Source organism: Linderina pennispora (genome assembly GCF_002104995.1).
Source record: "Linderina pennispora strain ATCC 12442 chromosome Unknown DL89scaffold_9, whole genome shotgun sequence".
Classification (NCBI taxonomy): Eukaryota; Fungi; Kickxellomycota; class Kickxellomycetes; order Kickxellales; family Kickxellaceae; genus Linderina; species Linderina pennispora.
This window is the reverse complement of record NW_024468257.1, coordinates 1-20,644: the sequence shown is the minus strand read 5'-3', so window position 1 is coordinate 20,644 and position 20,644 is coordinate 1. Positions and strand designations below refer to the sequence as shown.

At 56.7% G+C, this 20,644-nt stretch overlaps 11 protein-coding genes across 11 annotated transcripts; 4 read left to right on the top strand and 7 right to left on the bottom strand.

Annotated features, from left to right (window-relative positions):
- Positions 1-84: 84 nt before the first annotated feature.
- DL89DRAFT_268309 (uncharacterized protein) lies at positions 85-1,292 on the bottom strand. The gene has a single exon (XM_040887871.1). It carries the CDS (start codon positions 1,235-1,237, stop codon positions 206-208), a length of 1,032 nt encoding a protein of 343 aa, XP_040742247.1. The 5' UTR covers positions 1,238-1,292; the 3' UTR covers positions 85-205.
- A 375-nt stretch (positions 1,293-1,667) lies between these two features.
- DL89DRAFT_268308 (DUF221-domain-containing protein) lies at positions 1,668-7,391 on the bottom strand. Its single transcript, XM_040887870.1, has one exon. The coding sequence runs from the start codon at positions 7,293-7,295 to the stop codon at positions 1,854-1,856; it is 5,442 nt and encodes a 1,813-aa protein (XP_040742246.1). The 5' UTR covers positions 7,296-7,391; the 3' UTR covers positions 1,668-1,853.
- Positions 7,392-7,972: 581 nt separating this feature from the next.
- On the top strand, positions 7,973-8,374 carry DL89DRAFT_224704 (uncharacterized protein; the record flags this gene model as incomplete). The annotated part of the gene is made up of 1 exon (XM_040884706.1): positions 7,973-8,374. One exon carries the CDS (start codon positions 7,973-7,975, stop codon positions 8,372-8,374), a length of 402 nt encoding a protein of 133 aa, XP_040742245.1.
- A 58-nt stretch (positions 8,375-8,432) lies between these two features.
- DL89DRAFT_293717 (uncharacterized protein) lies at positions 8,433-8,981 on the bottom strand (the record flags this gene model as incomplete). Its single annotated transcript, XM_040890419.1, has 1 exon — positions 8,433-8,981. The coding sequence occupies one exon, from the start codon at positions 8,979-8,981 to the stop codon at positions 8,433-8,435; it is 549 nt and encodes a 182-aa protein (XP_040742244.1).
- A 106-nt stretch (positions 8,982-9,087) lies between these two features.
- Positions 9,088-13,173, bottom strand: DL89DRAFT_293716 (uncharacterized protein; the record flags this gene model as incomplete). The annotated part of the gene is made up of 1 exon (XM_040890418.1): positions 9,088-13,173. The coding sequence occupies one exon, from the start codon at positions 13,171-13,173 to the stop codon at positions 9,088-9,090; it is 4,086 nt and encodes a 1,361-aa protein (XP_040742243.1).
- Positions 13,174-13,207: 34 nt separating this feature from the next.
- On the bottom strand, positions 13,208-13,903 carry DL89DRAFT_224733 (uncharacterized protein; the record flags this gene model as incomplete). Its single annotated transcript, XM_040884709.1, has 1 exon — positions 13,208-13,903. The coding sequence occupies one exon, from the start codon at positions 13,901-13,903 to the stop codon at positions 13,208-13,210; it is 696 nt and encodes a 231-aa protein (XP_040742242.1).
- A 181-nt stretch (positions 13,904-14,084) lies between these two features.
- DL89DRAFT_293714 (NAD(P)-binding protein) lies at positions 14,085-14,840 on the top strand (the record flags this gene model as incomplete). The annotated part of the gene is made up of 1 exon (XM_040890417.1): positions 14,085-14,840. The coding sequence occupies one exon, from the start codon at positions 14,085-14,087 to the stop codon at positions 14,838-14,840; it is 756 nt and encodes a 251-aa protein (XP_040742241.1).
- Positions 14,841-14,858: 18 nt separating this feature from the next.
- DL89DRAFT_177480 (NAD(P)-binding protein) lies at positions 14,859-16,118 on the bottom strand. The gene has a single exon (XM_040883858.1). The coding sequence runs from the start codon at positions 15,832-15,834 to the stop codon at positions 14,878-14,880; it is 957 nt and encodes a 318-aa protein (XP_040742240.1). The 5' UTR covers positions 15,835-16,118; the 3' UTR covers positions 14,859-14,877.
- Positions 16,119-17,376: 1,258 nt separating this feature from the next.
- On the top strand, positions 17,377-18,711 carry DL89DRAFT_247398 (MFS general substrate transporter; the record flags this gene model as incomplete). Its single annotated transcript, XM_040885123.1, has 1 exon — positions 17,377-18,711. The coding sequence occupies one exon, from the start codon at positions 17,377-17,379 to the stop codon at positions 18,709-18,711; it is 1,335 nt and encodes a 444-aa protein (XP_040742239.1).
- Positions 18,712-19,112: 401 nt separating this feature from the next.
- Positions 19,113-20,022, bottom strand: DL89DRAFT_268306 (uncharacterized protein). Its single transcript, XM_040887869.1, has one exon. The coding sequence runs from the start codon at positions 19,755-19,757 to the stop codon at positions 19,290-19,292; it is 468 nt and encodes a 155-aa protein (XP_040742238.1). The 5' UTR covers positions 19,758-20,022; the 3' UTR covers positions 19,113-19,289.
- On the top strand, positions 19,934-20,378 carry DL89DRAFT_177446 (uncharacterized protein). The gene has a single exon (XM_040883857.1). The coding sequence runs from the start codon at positions 20,110-20,112 to the stop codon at positions 20,335-20,337; it is 228 nt and encodes a 75-aa protein (XP_040742237.1). The 5' UTR covers positions 19,934-20,109; the 3' UTR covers positions 20,338-20,378.
- Positions 20,379-20,644: the final 266 nt, after the last annotated feature.

Below are 20,644 nucleotides of genomic sequence, written 5' to 3'. Positions count from 1 at the left end.
GGGTATGACACTAGGGCCATGGGCCAAAAACCGTGATGTTCGACATTGCTGAAATACAGCAGCCATGTGGCCATAGAGATAGTGCGCTTGAGTTTTATGCTTAATTACAGGTAAAAGGGCTATGCATGGCAATGTGTGGAGAAAGTCTATGGGGTGGGAAGTCTGGAGCAGGCAGCAGACTAACGATCACCTGCGGAGCAGTATCTTACATCAGCATATCGTGGTTTACGGATGTGTACGATGGCAGCGCCAGGGAGGATGGATTAGGCAGAACCTGAATGTCAGCGGTGAACTCGCCGGTAGCTGCCTGCTGCTTTCCGTGCTCGCGCATCTTCAGCGACACCTGCAGGACATGGCGCACCGAGACATGGGCCGACTGGCAGTCGACCCTAGTGCTGTTGGGGATCCTCAGCCGCAGCTTCTCAACCGACAGTTGATCTGCACCCACGATGTCATTAAATGAGCCGACGGTGCGCGTAACCGATTTGCTGCGATGGCCGCAGGGCGACTTGTATAGTATGGTCTCAACAAGTTTGGCAGACGCATCAATTGAGCTGAATGTCCGCCGGTCGATATTGTCAAACTGCAGGCCGACCAGCAGGTTATCGCCGACGCTGGCTGTGCGCGAGTTCACCAGCACACCCACACGGCCAGTGCTTTCGAGTTTGTGCCAGTACACGGCTGCGCGCTCGAGCTCGTCGGATTTCGCCAGCTGGCGCACAATTGTCAGCGGCTGCTTGTCGCTGGAAACAACCGAGTTGTAGCGCGCAGCCGACTTGATCCGAGCCACAACCGTGTACTCGATCTGGCCAACGTGGGTGGCAATGCTGGGCGGCAGCCAGTCGGGCAGCTGCAGCTGGAAGGGCAGGCAATACCGACCATGTGCCATTAATGCATCGGTGGCTGACTTCTCCAGCTGGTATGCGGGGGCCGCAGGCATGTGGCCGGTCACGCCCGTTGCCGGCTGAAATGGCGCGAGTGTTTGCGTCTCTTGGAAAACTGGCTTGTCGACACAGTGCTGCATGCGGCTGGGCCCGACACCTTCGACCCACTCGGCTCTGTAGCGGCCAGAGACCTCAACTTCGATGGATTTGATATGGGTAGATGACGCAATGTCCCACGATACATCACCGGCAAGAACATTGCCGTAGTCGCCGCAGCTTTCAACAATTGCCACCTGCGGGGTGATGAGTTTGACGGAGACGCCCTTGACAGAGCTCGCATTCAGATTCCACATAATGAAAGAGTGCCCGAAAAAGCAAGTAGTTGGCAGAAAGACAAGGAATTGCCAGAGGAATAAAGTGGGAATGAAGAAGCAGCAGCATCGGCTGCAAGCCATGCCTTTATATATTGCGCTTGTCCAAATGTCATCCAGCAGGGGCAGCCATTGTAGGCAAGAGCATGCCACTGTGGCTGACCCCTTTCTTGTTGTTTGTTGATGGGTTTTTAAATAGCAATACACTATTCAGTCACAAACTGCCCCAATGAGAGTTCCAAGTCTCAGTGCATTCTGGCGATATGCACATCCCGGAACGATTACCAACGTACTTTGAAATTGTGGGTGTGTGAGAACAGGGGATACTTTGAATCCAGAAGGATCTGAAGTAAATTTTAGGGAACAGACCAACAGTGAGCGGGGAATTTCGTCATATACCATTCCAGGCTAATCGCTTTATCGGACCACTGTTGGGTAGCCGGGCAATTTAGTCACCAGATATTAGTAAAAGAAAAGGGAACCGGCACCATACGACACCAGTACCAAAAAAAAGCGCCGAACGCCGACATAACAATTATATAAAGGTCGAACCGCAAATATACAGAATTTGTAAGAAACAGGCCGGAGCCCCAGCGCATCAGTGGTCCTGCTGGATGCGCACCTCACGCAACTCTTCGTGGTCCGCAGCGGACGGATAGAACTGGCCCTCGTTGGCGTTGCCATTGGCGTTGGGGTTGGCCATCGGCATACGGTAACTGAGCAGCCGATTCACGACCCACTGGGGAGCCGATGCAGCGAACTCTGGCTCTACCGCAGCGTCCGGAACTCCGCCTTCGCTGTGTTCGGGCTCAGGCGCCTCCTCGCCCTCATGCGAATCACGCTTCTTCTCCGGCAGCCACAGCGTCGGCAGTTCGCCAACAAGGCCGGGATGCACATAGTCCTGGATGCCACGGTCCAGCACGCCAAAGACATTGAGCATTGGTGTCTGTGAATAGTCGGTGAACTCGTCCGCAGCGAATCTCGACTGGGCTTCGACCGCAAAGCGCTGGTAGTTGGCGATCAGCTGGTCGCCATTCGGGTCGGCCCGGGGCGGCAGCAGATAGGGCGCAACTGACGCCGTCGCGGTGCGGCGTGTCGGGTAGTTGAGCTCGGTGACCATGCGCGTGGTCAGCTGGATGCGCGGCGGTGGCAGCGAGTTCTTGTGCGTCGACCTGACTCCCGACTGCGCTGATCCGATGCTCGATGGCTCGCGAGACAGCCTGGGTGGCCAATTCAGGCTGCCCGTGCCCGCCGAGCCGTGGGCCGAAGTGTTGGGCTCGTGCGGGTGCTCACGAGCGCTCAGCGGCAGCCACGCCTGCTTGGACAGCGGGGGAAGGCTGGGCTCGGCCGGGGCAGCAGAGATCAGCGGGGCCGCGGATTCAGCCAGTGCGCTGCGCGGCTTGTCGGCCGTCGACGGTTTGCGCATGAAGATGCCCATCAGGGCGTGGACCGACTTGCTGCGCGCATGCGATGACAGGGGCCTGGGAGACTCTGCTGGCTGCGGATCCTGGCTGTTGTCTGTCTTGACCGCATTTGAAAATCCGTCGACCACCTGGGCCAGTGACTTGTTGTTTTCGCTGATCTGTGGCGATGTGCTGGTGCGGCTGATGGGCGTAGTCAGACCACGCATCAGAGGCATAGGCACAGCAGCCGACTGCGACCGCGAATGGCTGGAAATCCGCTTCCCAAACGCCGGGCCCAGCGACCCGCGTGCTGGCGGCGCCGTGTTATACACGCTTTCGCCAGCCGAAGCTGCAGACCATGGGCTAAACCCGCGTAGCGTGTTTATGTAAGCGTTCTCGCCGAGCGGCGTAATAACCGAGCCGCTGCGCACATGCTTTGGTCCAGTTGGAGTCTCGCCGTGTGCCGGGGTGTGGACGCTGGTCGGATGCTGCTGGCTGCTGGCAGTCGGAGACTGCACAAAGTTGCGAGACATGGAGCGCGGCAGGACACGGCCAAGGAGCTCGCGGAACTGCGGCAGGCTGTCAGCTAATGCGGCCTCATTGCGCTCCCGCTCTTCATCGCCCTGCGTATATAGCTTGTCGTATGTCAGATCCAGGATCGGCCGGGCCGGGCGGAAGTCAGCCAAGAAGTAGTCACGGATACGCTGCAGCGTGCCCTTGGCGCGGGTGCCGAAGCCAGCTCCCTCGGTCGGCGCCAGAGAATCAGCATAGGCACGCGCTCGCTCAACGCCCTGGGCGCTCTCGGTATCTGACTGGTAGCCCTGAATATTGTCGGTAGTTGATACTGAGTCGGACCGACCGCTATTGTACGGGCGGCGGCGGCGCAGGGACGAACTGCCTGGCTGGTCCAAGTGGTGATTTGGCACTGAGTTCAGCAACGTGCCCAGCGTGCCGGCATTCCGTACCGCAGGGATATCGGCAGACGGCTGCTGCTTCAGATACACTAGCGGATCCCAATCGTCGTGCAGAGCCGCGGTTGTCTGCCCTGGCTGCGATGCACTGGCCGGGTACGTCATTGCTGCCGTCGTCATCTGTGGTTTGTGCTGCTGGTCGCTGCTGTCCTCGCTCTCGCTCTCCACATCAGACCACTCCCCACTCTCATTGCCGTCCTCCATGTCGCGCTGCCGGCGCTGACTGCCGATACGCACTTCCTGGCGCAGCATACTAGGCTTCTTTCCGGCAGCAGCCGACGACAGCTGGCGGCGGACTGGCGGCATGGCTAACGGAGACCGGACCGTGCGCACAGAAAGAGGAGCTTGGCCAAGCTGCGCTGCCTTACTCTGGGCGACTGCGAAGTTGACATCTGCTCCGCTGTCAGCTGGTACACGCTGCAGAGCCGGCGGGTTGTCTCCGAAATCGTCATTGCTCTCCGACTCTAGCAGCCCCTGGCTCGCACCGCTCGAGTCGTCTTTGGAGAACGGGTTGAGCAGGCTCATTGACCACCGCTTCGACTCCTCGCCCTGCCTCCCGATGTTCTGCTGCTTGGACTGGTTTGCCGAGCTATACCGCGAATGCAGCTCGGCTGGCAGTCTCGTCAGGGATATCAGCAGCCTGGATCCCTCGGTGGTGGCCGCCTCCGCCAGGCTCTTGTACTTACGCCTGCGCTTCTTCGCAATGCGCTGCTGGGACATCAGTGCCGTCGACGACGGCTTGCGCATCTTGGCAGCCTGCCGAGGAGTCGCACGACTCAGGTTGCCGGTGCTTGACCCGCGGCGGCGACGCTGGCTCACTGGGCTACTTCCAGAAGCCGCACCGTTATGATCGGCCGGGGTAGTCCTGGACAGGATAATATCGCGTGTACGTGCGCTGCGGCTTGACTCGCGGCGATGCCCTGAGGCTGCTATCTGACGCTGGGCGACCGAGACATTCAGCTTGCGTACATTCAGCTGCTTGTTCGGCCGGCGGTTGCCTGCAAGCGGGGTTGTGGACTGTTTGCGCTGTGGCCATGGCGAATCGATTGATTGACTGGACCGCATCTTTTCTGAATCGAACACCGCCTGCTCGTCGGTCTCAGGCGGCAGCGGGTACGAGCTGTTGGGCGGCGGGTTCCGCCACAAATACACAGGCAACACCGTGCCTTGCTTTTCCAGCGACCATCCGCACAGGTAAAAGAACCACAGATACAGCATTATCAGCGGCACCATGCTGAACGTGTACCAGCCGCCGCCCTTGACAATGACAAATGTCATCATGACCACCTGGTAAATGATGATTGAGAAGATCATGCGGCGACATACACGCGGCCACACCATGCCAGCGGTCTCGAACGGATGGAAGTAGACGTACAGCAGCAGGTACTTCATGACCGGGTAGCCAATTACAAAGTAGATGACCGCACCGACAACCACAGGCGGCGAGAATGTCGAGTAGATCATGGCAATTGCGAAAACCATCAGCGGGTACGGGTATACCGAGTACCAGTCAATATAGACAGGCGACACCAGCCGTGCATAGTCGCGCGGCGTATTGCATAGCCACTGCCGGCCAATGTGCCAGATCACGGGCCTCAGCTGCAGCAGCTTGAATGGCTGGTAGCCGATGCCAAGCACCAGGATGTAGCCAGTGAAGAACGTACCGACCTTGGGGATGTTGGTTGCAAGGCTCTGCATGACCGTGCCGGGGTTGTTTACCACATCGAGGATCTGCTCCCAGAACGTGCCCGAGAAGCCAAACACCAGGATGACGTTGAACACCAGGAACGCCCACATTTTGGTCAGCACCGAATAGTCGATGTCGGGCTTGGTCCGCACGCCCGTAAAGAAATGCACCTGCTTCAGGATCCACGGCAGCATGTTGAGGAACAGCAGCAGGAAGACCGATGGCACAGTCGTCGAGAGCAGAGAGCGCAGGATTTTGCTGTTGTCAAGATCTAGCGACGGCCACACCTTTTGCAGCGTAGTTGGCGTCAGTAGCGACGAAACCAGGATGACCGGCGCGCACCAGAACGCCCAGATAACAAAAATGATAAACCACTTGGCTGTGAATAGCGCCCACTTGCGCCGGTTCGAGATCCACACGTTCGGCCAGTACACGCCACGGGGCTCGGGTGCCAGCCTGGCCTTCATGTACCCAGGGTTTGGATAGCACGACAGCTGGGTGACCATGTGCGCCGATGCCGCATCCTCGAATGTCACAAATGCCGTGGTGGACCGGCCGACCTCGTCGCGCTCGCGGCCGATCGTGCGTCGCAGCTCGCGGAAACACTTGTCTGACTCTAGAAACTTTGCGCGCCAGTAGTCGATTGCATCGACATGCTTCCACGGCTGCCACCAGTGGTTCTTGGCCTTCACCCAGATTTTCGGTCTCCGCAGCGCCCACGCCACATCCGAGTCATCCGCAGCGTTATCCTCGACCTCCTCGACCGTGACGTCGTGCGGGGTGGCTGAGGCTGACTGCGATGGTCCGCGGAAATACTCGCCCGAGTCGGCAAAATGCACGCCGCGCGCGCAGCTGGCGACGAAATGCGATGCGGTGACTGTTGCGCTTGCTCGGAAGTCGGTGGGACTGTCGTCGACTTCCGAGATCTCGATTTTTGTCGTTGGCAAAGCATCCCGGCGACGCAGCTTCCGTATTTTCGTTTTGCGCGACGGCTTGGCCCACTTTAGCAGCAGCTGGTTTGCCTCTGCGCGCGCCTGCTCGGATGGGTCCATTATCAGTGCCTTGAGACGCTCCGGGTCATACTCTGGGTGCACGCACGGGTTGCCCAGGACTGCCTTGATCGCGTGCTCCAGCTTCAGCAAGTACTGCGCCCGCTCGCGCAGCCCGCTGGTCAGCTTGGTGTTGAACGGGCACACTCGGACCCGTTCGATTTTGCCCAGTCTGAGACCGGGCCCCCAGAACCACTCGAGCTCACGTGGGCTGCTCGCCAAGTGTCTTGGCACGCCGGTCAGCATGACTGTGCGGGACACCATGGCGTGCCTGGAGCACATCAGGAAATGCCACCGCAGCGACGCCCACCGCGAGCTGAACCGCGAGAGGTGGTAGTACGCGAGTCCGGAGAAAATGTACGCAAACACGATATGCGGGATCAGATTCCACTTCTGTTTCGGGTCCCGGGTATTAAGCGTCAGATTGAACAGATAGTCGGTAACTGCGTGCGGCGCTGAGACCGTCGATCCGTCGTCGGTGACAGTGCTCGCGGTTGTGCCGAGGTTGACCTTTGACCAGCGGATGTTGATCGGCCAGATGATCACCAGGGAAAGGAAGGCCACGTCCAGCAAAAGTCGCATGCACATTTTGTAGAAGCGCAGGAAAATGACCGAATCCAGCCCCACCGTGTTCAGAATATGCGTCTCGGGCGTGCGCATTGTCGCCATGAACCAGCCAAAAAATTTGGGTGACAGGAACGGCGGTGCTGTAATCGTCAATCGTGTGCGCGGTGAGAAAATAAACGGCCACCGTAGCCGCAGAATACTGAACAGCGTGATGAACAGTATGAACATGGAGCCCGCGAATATCGCCTGCACGCCCAGGTCGGTGCCGTTCGAGGCTGCGTAGAAGCTGGAGCCAGGGACCTTGGACGGGTCCAGCAGGTTCGATATGTCGCGGCCGTGTTTGCGGTGCCCCTGTGGCTCCATGTTTATGTCCAGTATGTGCTGTGTGTTCCCGGTGGTCAGGGACGGGTGTAACAAGGGATATGAAGAATAATAATATTAGGTGAGAAAAGTATTTTTGCCAAAGGGCTGAGTAGGAAGAGAAAAACAACCCGGGAAGCGGCTGCACGACCCAGAATGTGAATCCGCTGAAGGACGCCGAATAGTAGTCAGGGACGATCACTGGCAGGCAGTAAAGGGAAGTTCAGCCCTGGTGGAAACACACGCTGCATGGAGAGTGCCAGGACCGTTCCCCGCACGGGTGGTGCGGCGGGATGTGCTATTGTCGACGGGCAATGTCGCCGATCCCCACGGCGCGTCGCTCGCAAGGTCCAGGGCGACCTCAGCCGATTCCTTAGGCGTACTTAGCCATTGTTTTCCCGCAATGAGGCGACTACAACAACAAAAGCCCGGCCCTGCTCACGTGTCGGGATGATCACATCCGGTGATTGATTTAGATGGGAGATAAAGGCAAGCGTGTCGGAATTGCTGGCCCCGTCACAAGTGGCTCCAATTTCGGCACTCTTTTTTTTTTCTTCATTTTCCTTTTGACACAGCAGTACTTGCTCATTTTCCAAGCTACAATGATTCGCGCGTTCTCAAAGGTCTCGGTGCCAAGGGCTGTCGGCGTTCGTCTCAGCAGCACCGCCACGGGCAATGCCATGACTGAAATCCACCCGGCGCATCAGAAGGAGCCGCTGCCGGCAGAGGTGCTCTCTGGCGCCCCCGCCGAGGTGACCAAGCGCACAGTGCACATCTACCGCCCGGCGGTGAACCCGATGCAGTCCGGACGCAACTCGAACCTCCGCTGGCGCATCGACTTTGACGCACTGTCCAAGGGCGACAGGTGGGAGAACCAGCTGATGGGCTGGCAGTCGACTGCCGACGCGATGGCGTCGGTGAAGCTGGATTTCAGCACCAAGGAGGACGCCGTGCACTTTGCCGAGAAGCAGGGGTGGGGGTACACGATCAAGGAGCCAAAGTTCAGGCAGATTAAGCCGAAATCGTACAAGAACAACTTTGTCTACCGTGCGGGCAAGCTGCCGTTCGTCCACACCAAGTAAATAGAGTGTGAGCGTGGGGTTTAGACGTGTTTCCGATATAAAAAGAATCCTATTTAGCCTAGTCCAGGTGCGTCTTCCACAGCGGGTCGCTGAGGTACTGGATCAGGTCGACTCCAATGCCCTTGTTGATGGTCTTGATTTCGTCGGTCGACATCTTCAGCACGCCAATCGCCAGCGCATGCTCCTTGCCCTCGGCCATAACGGCCACGACTGTGTCCACGGGCAGCGACTTCTCCGGCAGCTTTGCCCCGGGCGATGTCAGGCCCGGACACATGATGTTGGCGCCGCTGAGCACAAACTTGATGGCGCCTCTGTCAACCTGCACGTGCGGCAGGATGTTCGGGAACTGGTGCAGCAGGCGGAGCGTGGGCGTGATCGGGTCGTTGAAGTGCTGGAAGAACAGGATCTCGTTGTCGATGGCGAAGAGCGTGATGTGGTCCTTGCATTTGACCTGGATGAGGTTGGCCTTCTTGGGCAGGATCTCGTCGACATACGGGCCGAGCTCCGGGAACTGGTCGACCAGCTTGGTGCGGATGCCGCGGACCACCGACGACTTGACCGAGTTCTGGCCAGACATGGTCTCCTGCAGGTTGAACTTTTTGAACATTGTTGCAAAAGGCGGACAGGGAGAAGAGTGAGGAATATGCTGTGAGGCGAGCATTTCTGAATTTCAGCGGCTTTGCGGTTGGGGCAAATATAGCTTAGAACTCCGATCACATAGTATGGAGCTCGAACCGCACGATGGCGCTGCTGACCTTGGGCAGCCACACATGGCCCATGGTGCTCAGGGCATCGTCTTGCATGCCGGTGTCCAGGACCACCTGTGTCTCTCCAGCAGACACACATACATTGCCGCTGCGCAGGACCGCAAAGCATGTCCACTCTGGGCTGGTGCCAAGCACTGCTCCGTGGCACTGCTCGCCGTCAGCCGTGGCCGCCATGGCCCCGGTCACTTGGTGCGCAAACCAGCGCGACAGCCTGGATGCCGGCTCGTCAGCTCTTTCCCCGGCAATGCTGTCTTTGGGCGGAACCCAGAGGGCCCACCACTGCGGCTGCAAGTAGGTCGACAGGTCGCGCGGATCCACCACCGGGGCCACGATGATCTGACCGTGGCTTCCAGGAAGCGCCAGTGTAATGTAAGGGAACGAGTCCAGGTCCTCAAACTCGATCTTGATCCTGAACGCCTTGAGGGCATCGCCAATTGGCGGCTGGGCCGGTGCTGGCGGCACACTTGTCGCCTCCATCCCGAGGAACTCGATGCCCTGGGCCGTCGCCAGCGATGCCGCTGGGTACCAGATCCGGTCCTTTGGCAGGCCCTGGAATCCACAGGAAGCGCCTTCCATGGTGCCAAACTCGTTGACCCCGAATGCAACGCCCATGGAGTGCCCGTTTCGATAGAACACCACCCGGTCCAGGTCCAGGTCGAGCTCGACGCAGACAACGTCTCCCGCATCCCAGGCTTCGCCGTACTCATTCTCCTCGGCAATACCGAACCACTTGCGGCATCTGGATCCGTCATACGCAACAGACTCATAGTCGTCGCCAACGCCCTGCCCGCTCTCCGGGTAGAACACGCAGTGCTCGGTGCACCACCCAATTTGGACCAGCCCGCCGGTCAGCAGCCTTGCCGAGAAGCGGTGGACGCCGCCCTGGCGCCCGTCAATACCCGTGCGCATGCGGACGGACTCGAATTTAGGGCTTGCGTTCCAGACCGTGCGCCCATTAGCCAGAACCTCGAAGCACGGGTAGAACGGGTCCTGTGTTGTGAACACGGGGCCCGCTGGCAACGCAGACGCTGATGGCTTGGGCGTAGCAACAGCCATTTCTGCTGGGCTGGCTATCACCGACGCAACGGTCGGGAACGGCGACGGCGGTCTATTGATCCGCACCAGCGCGCTATTGCTCGTGCTGGCAACCTGGGCCATCGCACGGACATCGTCGCACTGGTCCTTTGGTTCTCCGCGGGGTCCGGACCGATCGGCGGCCCAGCACGACTCGGGCGTGGCCGTTGCGCATGGCGGCGCAATCCCACGGAAAACCCTCAGACACGAGTCCCAGCCCGCCACGTACCGGTCTAGGGCGTACTGGGCATAAAACCGGCCAAGCTCTGCAACCTGCGAGGGCTTGATCTCGGGGTGCTTGATGAAATATTCGACTGGCAGCAAGTCGGCTTCGTCGCTCAGCCCCATGTGCGAGATCTTGGCCAGCCATGAGCGCCAGTCCTCATCCTCATTGCCGTCCCTGTTGTGTGCCACCTCGTCAAACCTGCTTCCATGCATGACAAAGTCCTGGCACATTGCCAGTACACTGGCAGCATCCACAGAATTGAGCGTGTCTAGGTTAATGGTGGCGCACAGACGCATGATGATACCGCGCATTAGGGGGAAGTCCTGGTAGATGATGCGAGCGAGCCAGACCGCGCGCTGCGTCACCACCGGGGACTGCACCACAAGACCCACAGCCAGCGAGTCTGCCAGCGTGCACACCACAGCAGACATCACTGGAATCAAGCACCGCATGCGCGCACTGGCCATCTCGCCTTCAAACCCGCCATTCGACTTTGGCCACGCCATGCTGCCGCCAGCAGTCCACGGTGCCGGCTCCTGCTTTGGAGTCGGCAGAACGAATGGTGTCAAATCGTCATTGCGCAATAGCCTAGTGTTATCTGCGACTGCAGCGCAAAAGTGCGGGTCGCTCTTGCGGTTGATGTAATACGCCGTGACTACAGTATTGACACCGACTCTTGCGCACTCCTCGCGGCCTCTCCTCGTTTTGATCTCAGCACAGAGCGCCAGCAGCAGCTCAGGCGGCATGTCGCTCCACAAGCTCGCCGAGCGCTCCGACGACCTGCCCAGATCCAGCGCGTGCATTATATAGATGGCCAGAAATGCCAGCAGGTTCTTTTGCAGCGTCATGATCTCAGCCAGCGTATCGAGTACCCGCACATCATCTGTACCGGCCTCGCTGACCAGAACCTGGATAGGCGACATGAGCACGCTGGCCGTGGACAGGTACAGGCCAAAGGTTTTTGCGCCCCACTCGACTGGGTCGCGCCAGCTGCTATGCCGGAAGTATGCGTCGATTGTGATCTTGTAGCTCTCATTCAGGCTGGCCAAGAACAGCCGGCTGGCATCAACCAGCGACTCGGTATCGAGCCGCCTCGAGTACAAAAGCGCCGTCAGCCCCTTGGCTGCGTAGTTCTGCGACTGCTCCTCGCTGTTGTCCGCCATCATGTCCATCAGTATCTCGACCGCTTCAGCGTCGGCAACCAGCCTCATAAACTGATGCGACGTCGCGGTGGCATTGATGATGGACATGATGGCCGACGACTTGGCCGACGGGATCTCTGCTGCTAACAGCATCTTGCACGCGCGCGCCAGTTCTGGGTATCTTGCCAGCAGCGGCGCTGTATCAATGCAGTGGGTCAGCCGGGCGATGATGGCTGATAGCTCGGGCAGCAGCGTGGTACGGAAGCTGCGGCCCATGTTGTTGACCAGCGCTATAATGACCTTGGAGAACGGGCTGCCCAGAATCCACTTGTGCGTCGCGCTGGAGGCGGAAACCTTGCTGACAAGCGCGATGGCCCAGTAGTGCGATTCGACGTCGCCATCCATGGAGAAGATGGTCAGCACACGGCGCAGGTTCGGCGGCTGCGCCAGGTCGGCATGCGCTGCCTTGCTGGCGAGGCACAGGCACCACAGCGACCGCAGAATCAGCTGGTTCGTATAAGCGTACTTTGCCGTCGACAGGTTGCGGCACAGCCAGCGCACGATATTGGGGCTCGCTGCCAGCTCGTCCTTGCCGACATTGCGCGATACAAACTCGTGCAGCAGACCAATGCCCCACGAGGACACGCCCTGGTCGTCCTGGCGAATGCACGCAGCAACGACGTCCACAGCCCCCTGCTCCAGAAGCTGGACCATGTGTGGGTTGGGCTCGTTCAGGTCCGTCAGCGACGTGCGATGCGTGCTCAGGTAGGTGCACAGGCGGACAATGCTTTCCATGACGACGCGCAGCAGCGCCAAATCAGCAATGCCCTTCTTGGCCACGCCCAGCAGCCCCGGCAGGAACCCCAGGTCGATCATGTCGCGGTGGAACGCTGTCCGCAACGCGTAGAGCTGCGTGATCATGGCGCACAGCCCGACCAGCGTCAGGTTCACCGACGCGTCGTTCGAGTCCTTGACCATGGTGTCGCGCAGAATCGGCAGCAGCCCGGCATGCGCTGCCTTGCGACGGAACTTGTCGGCCTGCTTCGCGTCGTGGTGGTTCAGGATATCAAAAATGGCCGATGCAGCCCGCTGCCTCAGCTCCTTGCTCCCGCCCTCGCGCAGGCATGTTACCAGAGAACCCAAAACGCCCACCGATGCCATGCGCGGCCTTCGTCCCGGGGTCTGTGCGAGAATCTGAGCAACCTTTACCACTGCTAGCTGCTCGTCGGCGTCCTCACCAGTCAGCCTGGAGGATATGAGCAGGAGCATTTCCTTGGTCATTGCACGGTCAAACAGCAGGTCGCTGGCGGCGGTGCGCAATTTGTAGTTGCTGGACATGGCCAGCTGGCCCAGGGCGTCGAGGTCTAGCGCCTGCATGTCTATGCCCTTGTTGCTACCGTCGCTCCATGAACCGTACCATGCATGCCGCTTTGCTCGCTGCGTCACCGGCGGCATTGCCGGTGCCGTCGGACTTGTCAGCGAGCAGAATTCGTGGGAGGACTGCTCGAATATATGCGACAGCACACGGTATGTGCCAATAGCCGTGCCTGCGCCAATTAGCAAGTAGGTCAAATTGTTTGTGGAATTCATTAAAAGTCAGTAGAGTAGAGGAGAGCGGTGTTGTCTAAAGCCTGGGCGCCTCCAGCCCTGGTGTGTCGTTCTTTGGCTGGCAGATACGCAGCAGAAACTCGTACAGCACAAACGCGGTCATACCCCAGATCCTCAGTCCCTTCTTGTCGCTGGCATACGAGGGAATGTGGACCCCCATGCTCCGGAACGACTGTGCCTCGCGGTTCGTTGGCTCAAAGAAGTGCGCCAGCGGCAGCGCAAACGCGCGATGCACCTCCGACCGGTTCACCCTCAGCATCCTTGGGTCAAGCTCGCCAGCTACAACGCCGACCACAGGGTGCACGCGTATCGTATACGACACATTGGGCACGGGCGGCAGCGAGCCGATGATCCGGACATCTTCCCTGGCAATGCCCAGCTCCTCGTATGTCTCCCGCAGCGCCGCGTCCTCGTACGACCTGTCGGTGGGGTCGACCTTGCCACCGGCAAAGCACACTTCGCCGCTATGGCTGCTGAGCTTGTTGTTGCGCTCCTCGAACAGCACACAGAGCTGCCTGTTGACCGAGCAGAGGGCGAGCAGGACTGCGGCTTCTTTGACCTCTGCCTCGCCCGTGCGGTATTTGAAGTTCACTAGCGGGCGCTGCCGCTGGGATGCGTTGGCCAGGCGCCGGCGTATCAGCTCGATCGAGGCGGTGTCCAGACGGCTGACCGGCGCTGCTGTGCCGAGCTCCTTGAAGAGCAGTGCCGACATGCGCTGCATTTATGCGAATGTTCAAGACGAAAAGTGTATGAGAAAAACCTCACGTGAGGCCGGAATAGCGAGACAAAGGAACTCCAGACCGCCTGGGCCTGAAACCAGCTACTTTCCGCAGACAGCAGAAAAATAGGCGCTGTCCTGCTCTTGTTCCGCATCCCTATATCCCAACTACCCCATGTCAGCCCCACTAGAAGCCCGCAGACTTGTTGTCATCGTCACCCGTGTTCCGTCGTGGGTCGGCACAGAGACAGCGGTGCACCTGCTCAAGCGCGGCGTCACCGTCATCGGCATCGCCTCGTACCAGCATCGCATGGACCGGGTCACCAGCATGCTGCAGCTGAAGGACCTGCCAGGCAAGTTCGTTCCTTTCGTCGGCAAGCTCACCAGCCAGGAGCTCGTCGACCAGATCGCTGCCCGCGTCGAGCAGGAGGGCAAGCTGATAGCATTCGTCAACAACGTCGGTGCCTTCACCTTTGAGAGCGACGGGCCAATGTCGGATGTCGAGCGCTGGGACATGCTCCAGCTGAGCCTGATTGCGCCTCTGCGGCTATTCCATACGATCCGCCACACGCTACGCAAGGCGCGTGGCCGGGTGGTCAACGTCAGCTCCGACGACGTCCATGTTGGCCTGGAGAGATGGCTTGTGCTGGCGGCCGTCAAGACCGCTGTCAACATGACCACGGCTGAGATTGCGCTGATCGACCCGCAGCTCACAGCGGTTGCTGTCCATCCAAACATCCGCGAGACGCTCACGCCGGACCTCAGGACCAAAGCCGACACTAGCGAGACGCCCGCCGAAGTCGAGGATGTCATCGACAGCGAGCAGCTGCAGCCCGCCGGCGAGATGATTGCCAGCCTAGCCCTGACCGCCGACCGGTCAATGTCTGGCCAGTTCCTCGTCTACCAGGAGCCGCCAGAGCTGGGGCACTAGCGTGTTTGTATTTCAATATACGACGGTACGAAAATGCCTACTGCGCCTTTTGCTCCTTTTCGAGCTTCTTCAGCGCACGCTTGCGCAGCCCGCTCAGCAGGCTGTAGTTGTAGTTCACCGCCATCTGCTTCGACACCACGCGCTCACCAACAAAGCCCAGCAGCGCGTGCGACAGGAACGGAATCGACGTGTACGGCTCAGACGAGCCGCCCTGCACGCCGATCTTGCTCAGCACATTGCGGATGTACGGCTTGGGCAGCGGGATCAGGAACGTCGGCTTGCGCGTACGCGACATGCGCGAGCACACAAAGTACGTCTGCAGGTGCTCAACCACAATGCCCTGCTTCTCCACCTCCGACGCCAGCGACTGGCTGAAGTACTTGACAAAGCCCTTGGTGCCCGAGTAGATTGACAGGAACGGCGACGGCAGCAGGGCCGCAAACGAGCCTGCGTTCAGAATCAGGCCGCTCTTGCGCTCCTTCATTTGCGGCAGCACAAAGCGGGTCATCTTGATCATCGCACGCACGTTCAGCTCCACCAGCTCGTTGACGCGCTCCTCGCTCACGTCCTCAGTGTACATCGGGAAATCGTAGCTGATCCCCACGTTGTTCACCAGCACACCAACGCGCACCGAATCCAGGAGCGAGCGGATCTCTGCCCACTTGCTGTCATCAACCCTCGAGTAGTCGACCGCCAGAACCTTGGCCTCCACGCCCAGCGCTCTGATCTCAGCTGCCATCGCGTCGAGCTTGTCCTGCGAGCGCGAAATCAGAACCACGTTGAACTTTTTGCGCGCCAGCTCCAGAGCCGCCTCGCGGCCGAGTCCGTCAGTGCAGCCGGTGACCACCGCCCAGAAGCCCTTGCCGGCCCCAAACTTTTCCAGCTTGACGCCGGAACGCACAAACACGTCGTACGCGAGCGTAAGCAGAAGGGACGCGTAGTACGCGACTACTCCGATACCGATATAGGTGAAGGCGTTTTGAAGAAGTGCCATCTCTGTGAAATTTAGAAGGTAGAAATGATTGAGAACAGGGAGGAAAGGGATGATGCGGATTTTGTCTTGCTGAATAGGTTTTGCCAATCGGCGTTTGAAAGCTATTGCGGTTAACTCTACTGGATTAGGAAATATGCCATTACGGCTTTATTGATGCCTGGACACTGCGAAATATCTCTGGTGCATGGCAGCGCGGCGTGCCCGTGGATAATACCACCGTAGGTGCGGTTTGTAGTATGAGCAGTTCTTCATCGAACTGAAAGACATATGGGGGGCGCCATGTCAACCACACTCCTGTCATCAGCGAGATGTTTGTCTCCAGCTACGAGTCTGGTGTTTGGTCGCAGGAAGCCAAGCCACAGCTAGTAGTGTGGCAGAACCATTGCTATTCTAGATTCCAAGAATTAACAACTGAAGGATCAGTGATCAGCTAGATCTCACCGCGATTGCAAGGAATGCATGCTTTGAACTGAGATGACGATGATGCCATCGGCATCTGGCAATGCCAGGACCATTTAATAGGTGGACACTAGTGAGGTTGTCAGGTTGATTATCGCTTGCATAAAAATAGCTGACGCAGAAAACCATAGCACCAAGTTTTATGCACACTATATCGCACACGGACACCACGGAGCAAACTGTCGTCCGGATTTACATTTGACTCCCTTTCTAATAGACACGGGGACCAGCTACTATGTCTTGCTCATCGGCATATTTCTGTAGGTGGTTTTGGAACATTCGGTAAATATACGGTCTCTTTTCTCCCCACCGTGGACATACACAGAGCATTTGCGTGTTAACTTGAACCGAAATGTTGGGATGATGTTAACAAGGAGGAGTCAGCCAACGGATCACAATGACTTTAGGGCAACAGAGTTTGAAATACCATCAATTTTAAATGGCAATTGCAGGTAACTCTTGTATAGCATCCATACATTTTCGCATTTGCCTTTGTCACTGCCAAAATCAGCTCGGGTTTGCACGGTATATCCGCCTGCTGCTGCTGTCTGCCATGTAAATGCTTTGTTCACACCCTCTTTCTGACAACACCTACCGCAGCTCCAGACAAGGAATCGCGTTTAGCACCGTGGAGATAGATCGTACTGGTTTCTGGTTGAGCAAAAGCTAATGGTGCCATCGCAAATCCGTATGGCGACTGGTTGATCAGCACCGACTCAGCATGTTTGTCTGCCTGCTTGTATCGGAAATCCAGCAGCACACCTCTACTCTGGCCATGCCTCTTGGATGAGGGGGCCAGAATTCCCGCTCTCGATCAATGGGGAATTGGCCATGGGCACACCAGATGTCGTAATTTCCCGCAGTACCCTTTTGTGAGCACTTGGCAAATAAGCAAGTATATATGCTGAGTCATGATGGCAAGGTGTGAGGAAACGGTGTAGACTGTAAAGCAACAATATCTTTTCTTAATCCACCAAACCCATGTCGCCAACTGAAACCAGCAGTTCGAATTCTGATATCGAAAAACCCAGAGTTGATGGCATTGCAGCTGTCGACGCGCTGACTGCCAGCGAAGAGGCTATCATGAAGAGCTACCTGCGCAAGGTCGATGTTCGGATCGCACTGTTCTTGTGTCTGGGATATATAGGCGTTTTTTTGAATCGTGGAGCGCTGGTCTTTGGCAAGGTGGACGGCATGGAGAAGCATCTCAAGCTCAAGGGAACCCAGTACAATACGCTGATGGCGCTTTTCTACCCGACGTTCCTGGTCTTCCAGATCCCGCTCAACTTTTTGTGCCGCAAGATTGGCGCTCGCAAGCACCTTCCATCCATGCTTCTTCTTGCTGGCACCATGAGCGTTGGCGCCATGGGTGCTCGGAATTTCCAAGGCATGATCGCGATCCGTCTACTTGAGGGCTTCGCTCAGGCAGGCTTTATCTCGTCGCTCTACTTCACCTTTGGTCTCTGGTATCCGCGCAAGTACTTGGCTCCCCGCCTTGGATTCGCTCTGAGTTCAAGTGGCTTTGCCGGCATCATTCACAACTTGGTCAATCTGGGCTTTGCCAAGATCCACACCAACACACCGACCTATGCTTGGCAGTACCAGTACCTGCTTGTTGGTCTCTTTGCTATCCTTACTGGGGTATACGGCGCAATCGTTATCAGAGATTATCCGGATACTGCAAGTTTTCTCAGCGACGAGGAGCGCGAGCTCGTTGGTCGCATCATGAGCAAGAACAAACTGCAGGCAAGCGTCGACCACAAGATCTCGGGCAGGCAGGTCGTTCAGGGCCTGACTGACTGGCGCCTTCTTGCCTTTATGGCCCTTGACTTTGCCAACAACTATGCTGCGTCTTCAGCGGGAAACTGGTCGCCGGTTATTCTCAAGAGTATCGGCTACAGCACCTCGACTACCATGGCGCTTCTGCTTGTGCCCAGCGGTGTGGGAACCGCTGTCACTGTTGCGTCAGGGCTGTACATTCGCAAGTACGGGAACATCGCGCTCTACCAGATCCTCCTCTCCGTGCTATCAACCGCTACAATCATCATCGCAGTGGCTGGTGTGCACAACAATGTTGCACGCACAGTTGCTGTCGTGCTGTTCCCGATTTTTGCTGCCCCTGCCTGCCTGGTCGGCCCCACCTGGCTCAATGTAAACATGCGTGGTGTCGACAAGAGCGCCATCTCCAATGCATTGGCTATCATCGGCACCAACTTTGGAGTGCTGGCTAACAGCTATGCCTATCTGAACACCGATGCCCCACTCTACATCAAGGGTAACTCGTCCAACTTTGGCGTGTTTGCGGTGGCCATCATCATTGCTCTTCTCCTGAGATTCAGCTACAAGCGCGAGAATCACAAGTTTGCCGAACAGGAGGGCCAGGATGGTAGCGAGGCAGGATTCTACAACGTCTACTGATCATTGTGTCGAATAGCAATAGATTTCTCCTGAATCGCATTCACTATGGCTGTTGGGTCGGTAATCAGACTGAACCGACGGTCATTCTGAAGTGTTGCACTGGATCATTTTGAAAAAGTAGCTGAGGTCTGTTGTTTTCACCGTCCAGGCATCGCTGGACTGGACCCCTGACCCGACCTTGGAGTGAATTAGGAAAGGCTTGGCTACAATCAAGGCCAAGTATGCCCCACAAATCAGTGTCGCCTCATTGCTATTGCTGCCAGAATAGGCAGAGCAGCTTGTTAGAATCTCAAGATCCGATTACTGTGAACTATAGTTTTTCATCCTGTTGTTCTTTGTCTTTCCTCTCCCTTTTTGGCTATGCCACCTGAGCGATGGTATAAAACCTTTTCGCTCGCCACTCCCTTCCTACTTCTCTTTAGCTTTCTTTACATCAATATATTACTTGACTTTGTCGCTTTCTATTGATATCTTGCTCACGCTGCTAGCATATTCTTGGACCAATTCATTACTATTCGCATATCTGTTCCGACTATAAACGAAAATTACACGCATATTTATATAAAAGGTATTTTTTGTTACTCGTTTCTTATTTCCTTTTCCTCTTGCCCTACACCACCCACCGTGTGCTCTAGACCTACAACATCACTGAGGGGTGCGCGCTCGCTTAGCAGGTGTTGCTTGATGACATCGGCACCAAAGCAATAGGTTACTTCTGCTACAGATACACCAGCTACTAGTGCACACATCTCATCCGCCCAGCAGTTGAGGAATGTCATAAAAGTGATAGAATCTGCAGCACTATGGCTGAGATTAATTGAAATAGATATCTCACTGTTGTCTTTTAACCGCACAACGTGAACATGCAGCAGTTTAATCTTTCCAGTAGCCTTGTTGGGAGAAGGAACCGGTTCAACAGGAACTAGATTATCAGGCCATGTGGCAGGGTTGAACCTAGAGGACTGCATCTTGCTGAAATGCACCAATGGCAACGACTCATGGTAACCAGGCATGCTCAGATGGCCCTTGTCGACAACGATCTCCATTCCGCCGCTTCGAGTCTGTCTATGATCACTGGTGAGCCAGGGGCAGAGAGAGCAAGAGTCTGATAGAACCCCTCCCTTAGCTTATCACCGGGCATGAAATCCCCAGCGCTAGTAGCATTAGCATAAAAGAAAAGAAATCGTATGGTTGATCCTGACATTTGTATATCAAATCGTCTGCAGATATACTTCGATTCGATGCTGTTTACAAAATGGTCCATAGTAATGTGAGTAGGATATGTAACTTTACGACAAGAGTATGGAATGTCACTTGCCAAGGTCTTACCCCCAGCACTTTTACTGGAAATATCAGTAGCGTGTAAGCAAGATTACTAGTGAGAATCAGCCATGGGATATGTCAGAGTTTGTGATTCTCTGGATTTCTACAATCTTTTCTTTTCTCATCGGATCCATGTACTATCACAACCATGGCTCCAATCCTTTAAAATCTCTCTCTTCTCCGCTTTCTATTTTTCTTTTAACTACTCTCATTCGTAGTCCTTTCTTTTTTCTGGCTGCTTTCAGCCCGCTCTTTATTCAACACAACATTTCTCTGACTTGCTCAGTCCAAACCATTCAATGAAACTCGTGACCATCCAACATTGTCAACCCTGGGTTAAGACCAAGTCAATGTAGTGTAGTTGTATAGTACTGCGGTGTCAATACTAATATGCAACAGGGAACTTGGCTGACCTGCTCCTACGCGATACAATATACGTATTGTACTCTGCCACAACAATGGTATAATAATGGCCCTGCCCCAACCATGTTACACTGAGGGGTGCAAAGCCACAGCTATGGCAATAACGGCTGAGCGGCCATGAGCAGACACATTGGTTTATTTTTTTGAGCAAGCACAACAATATACGCTGCTTGAGAGATCCCAAGGG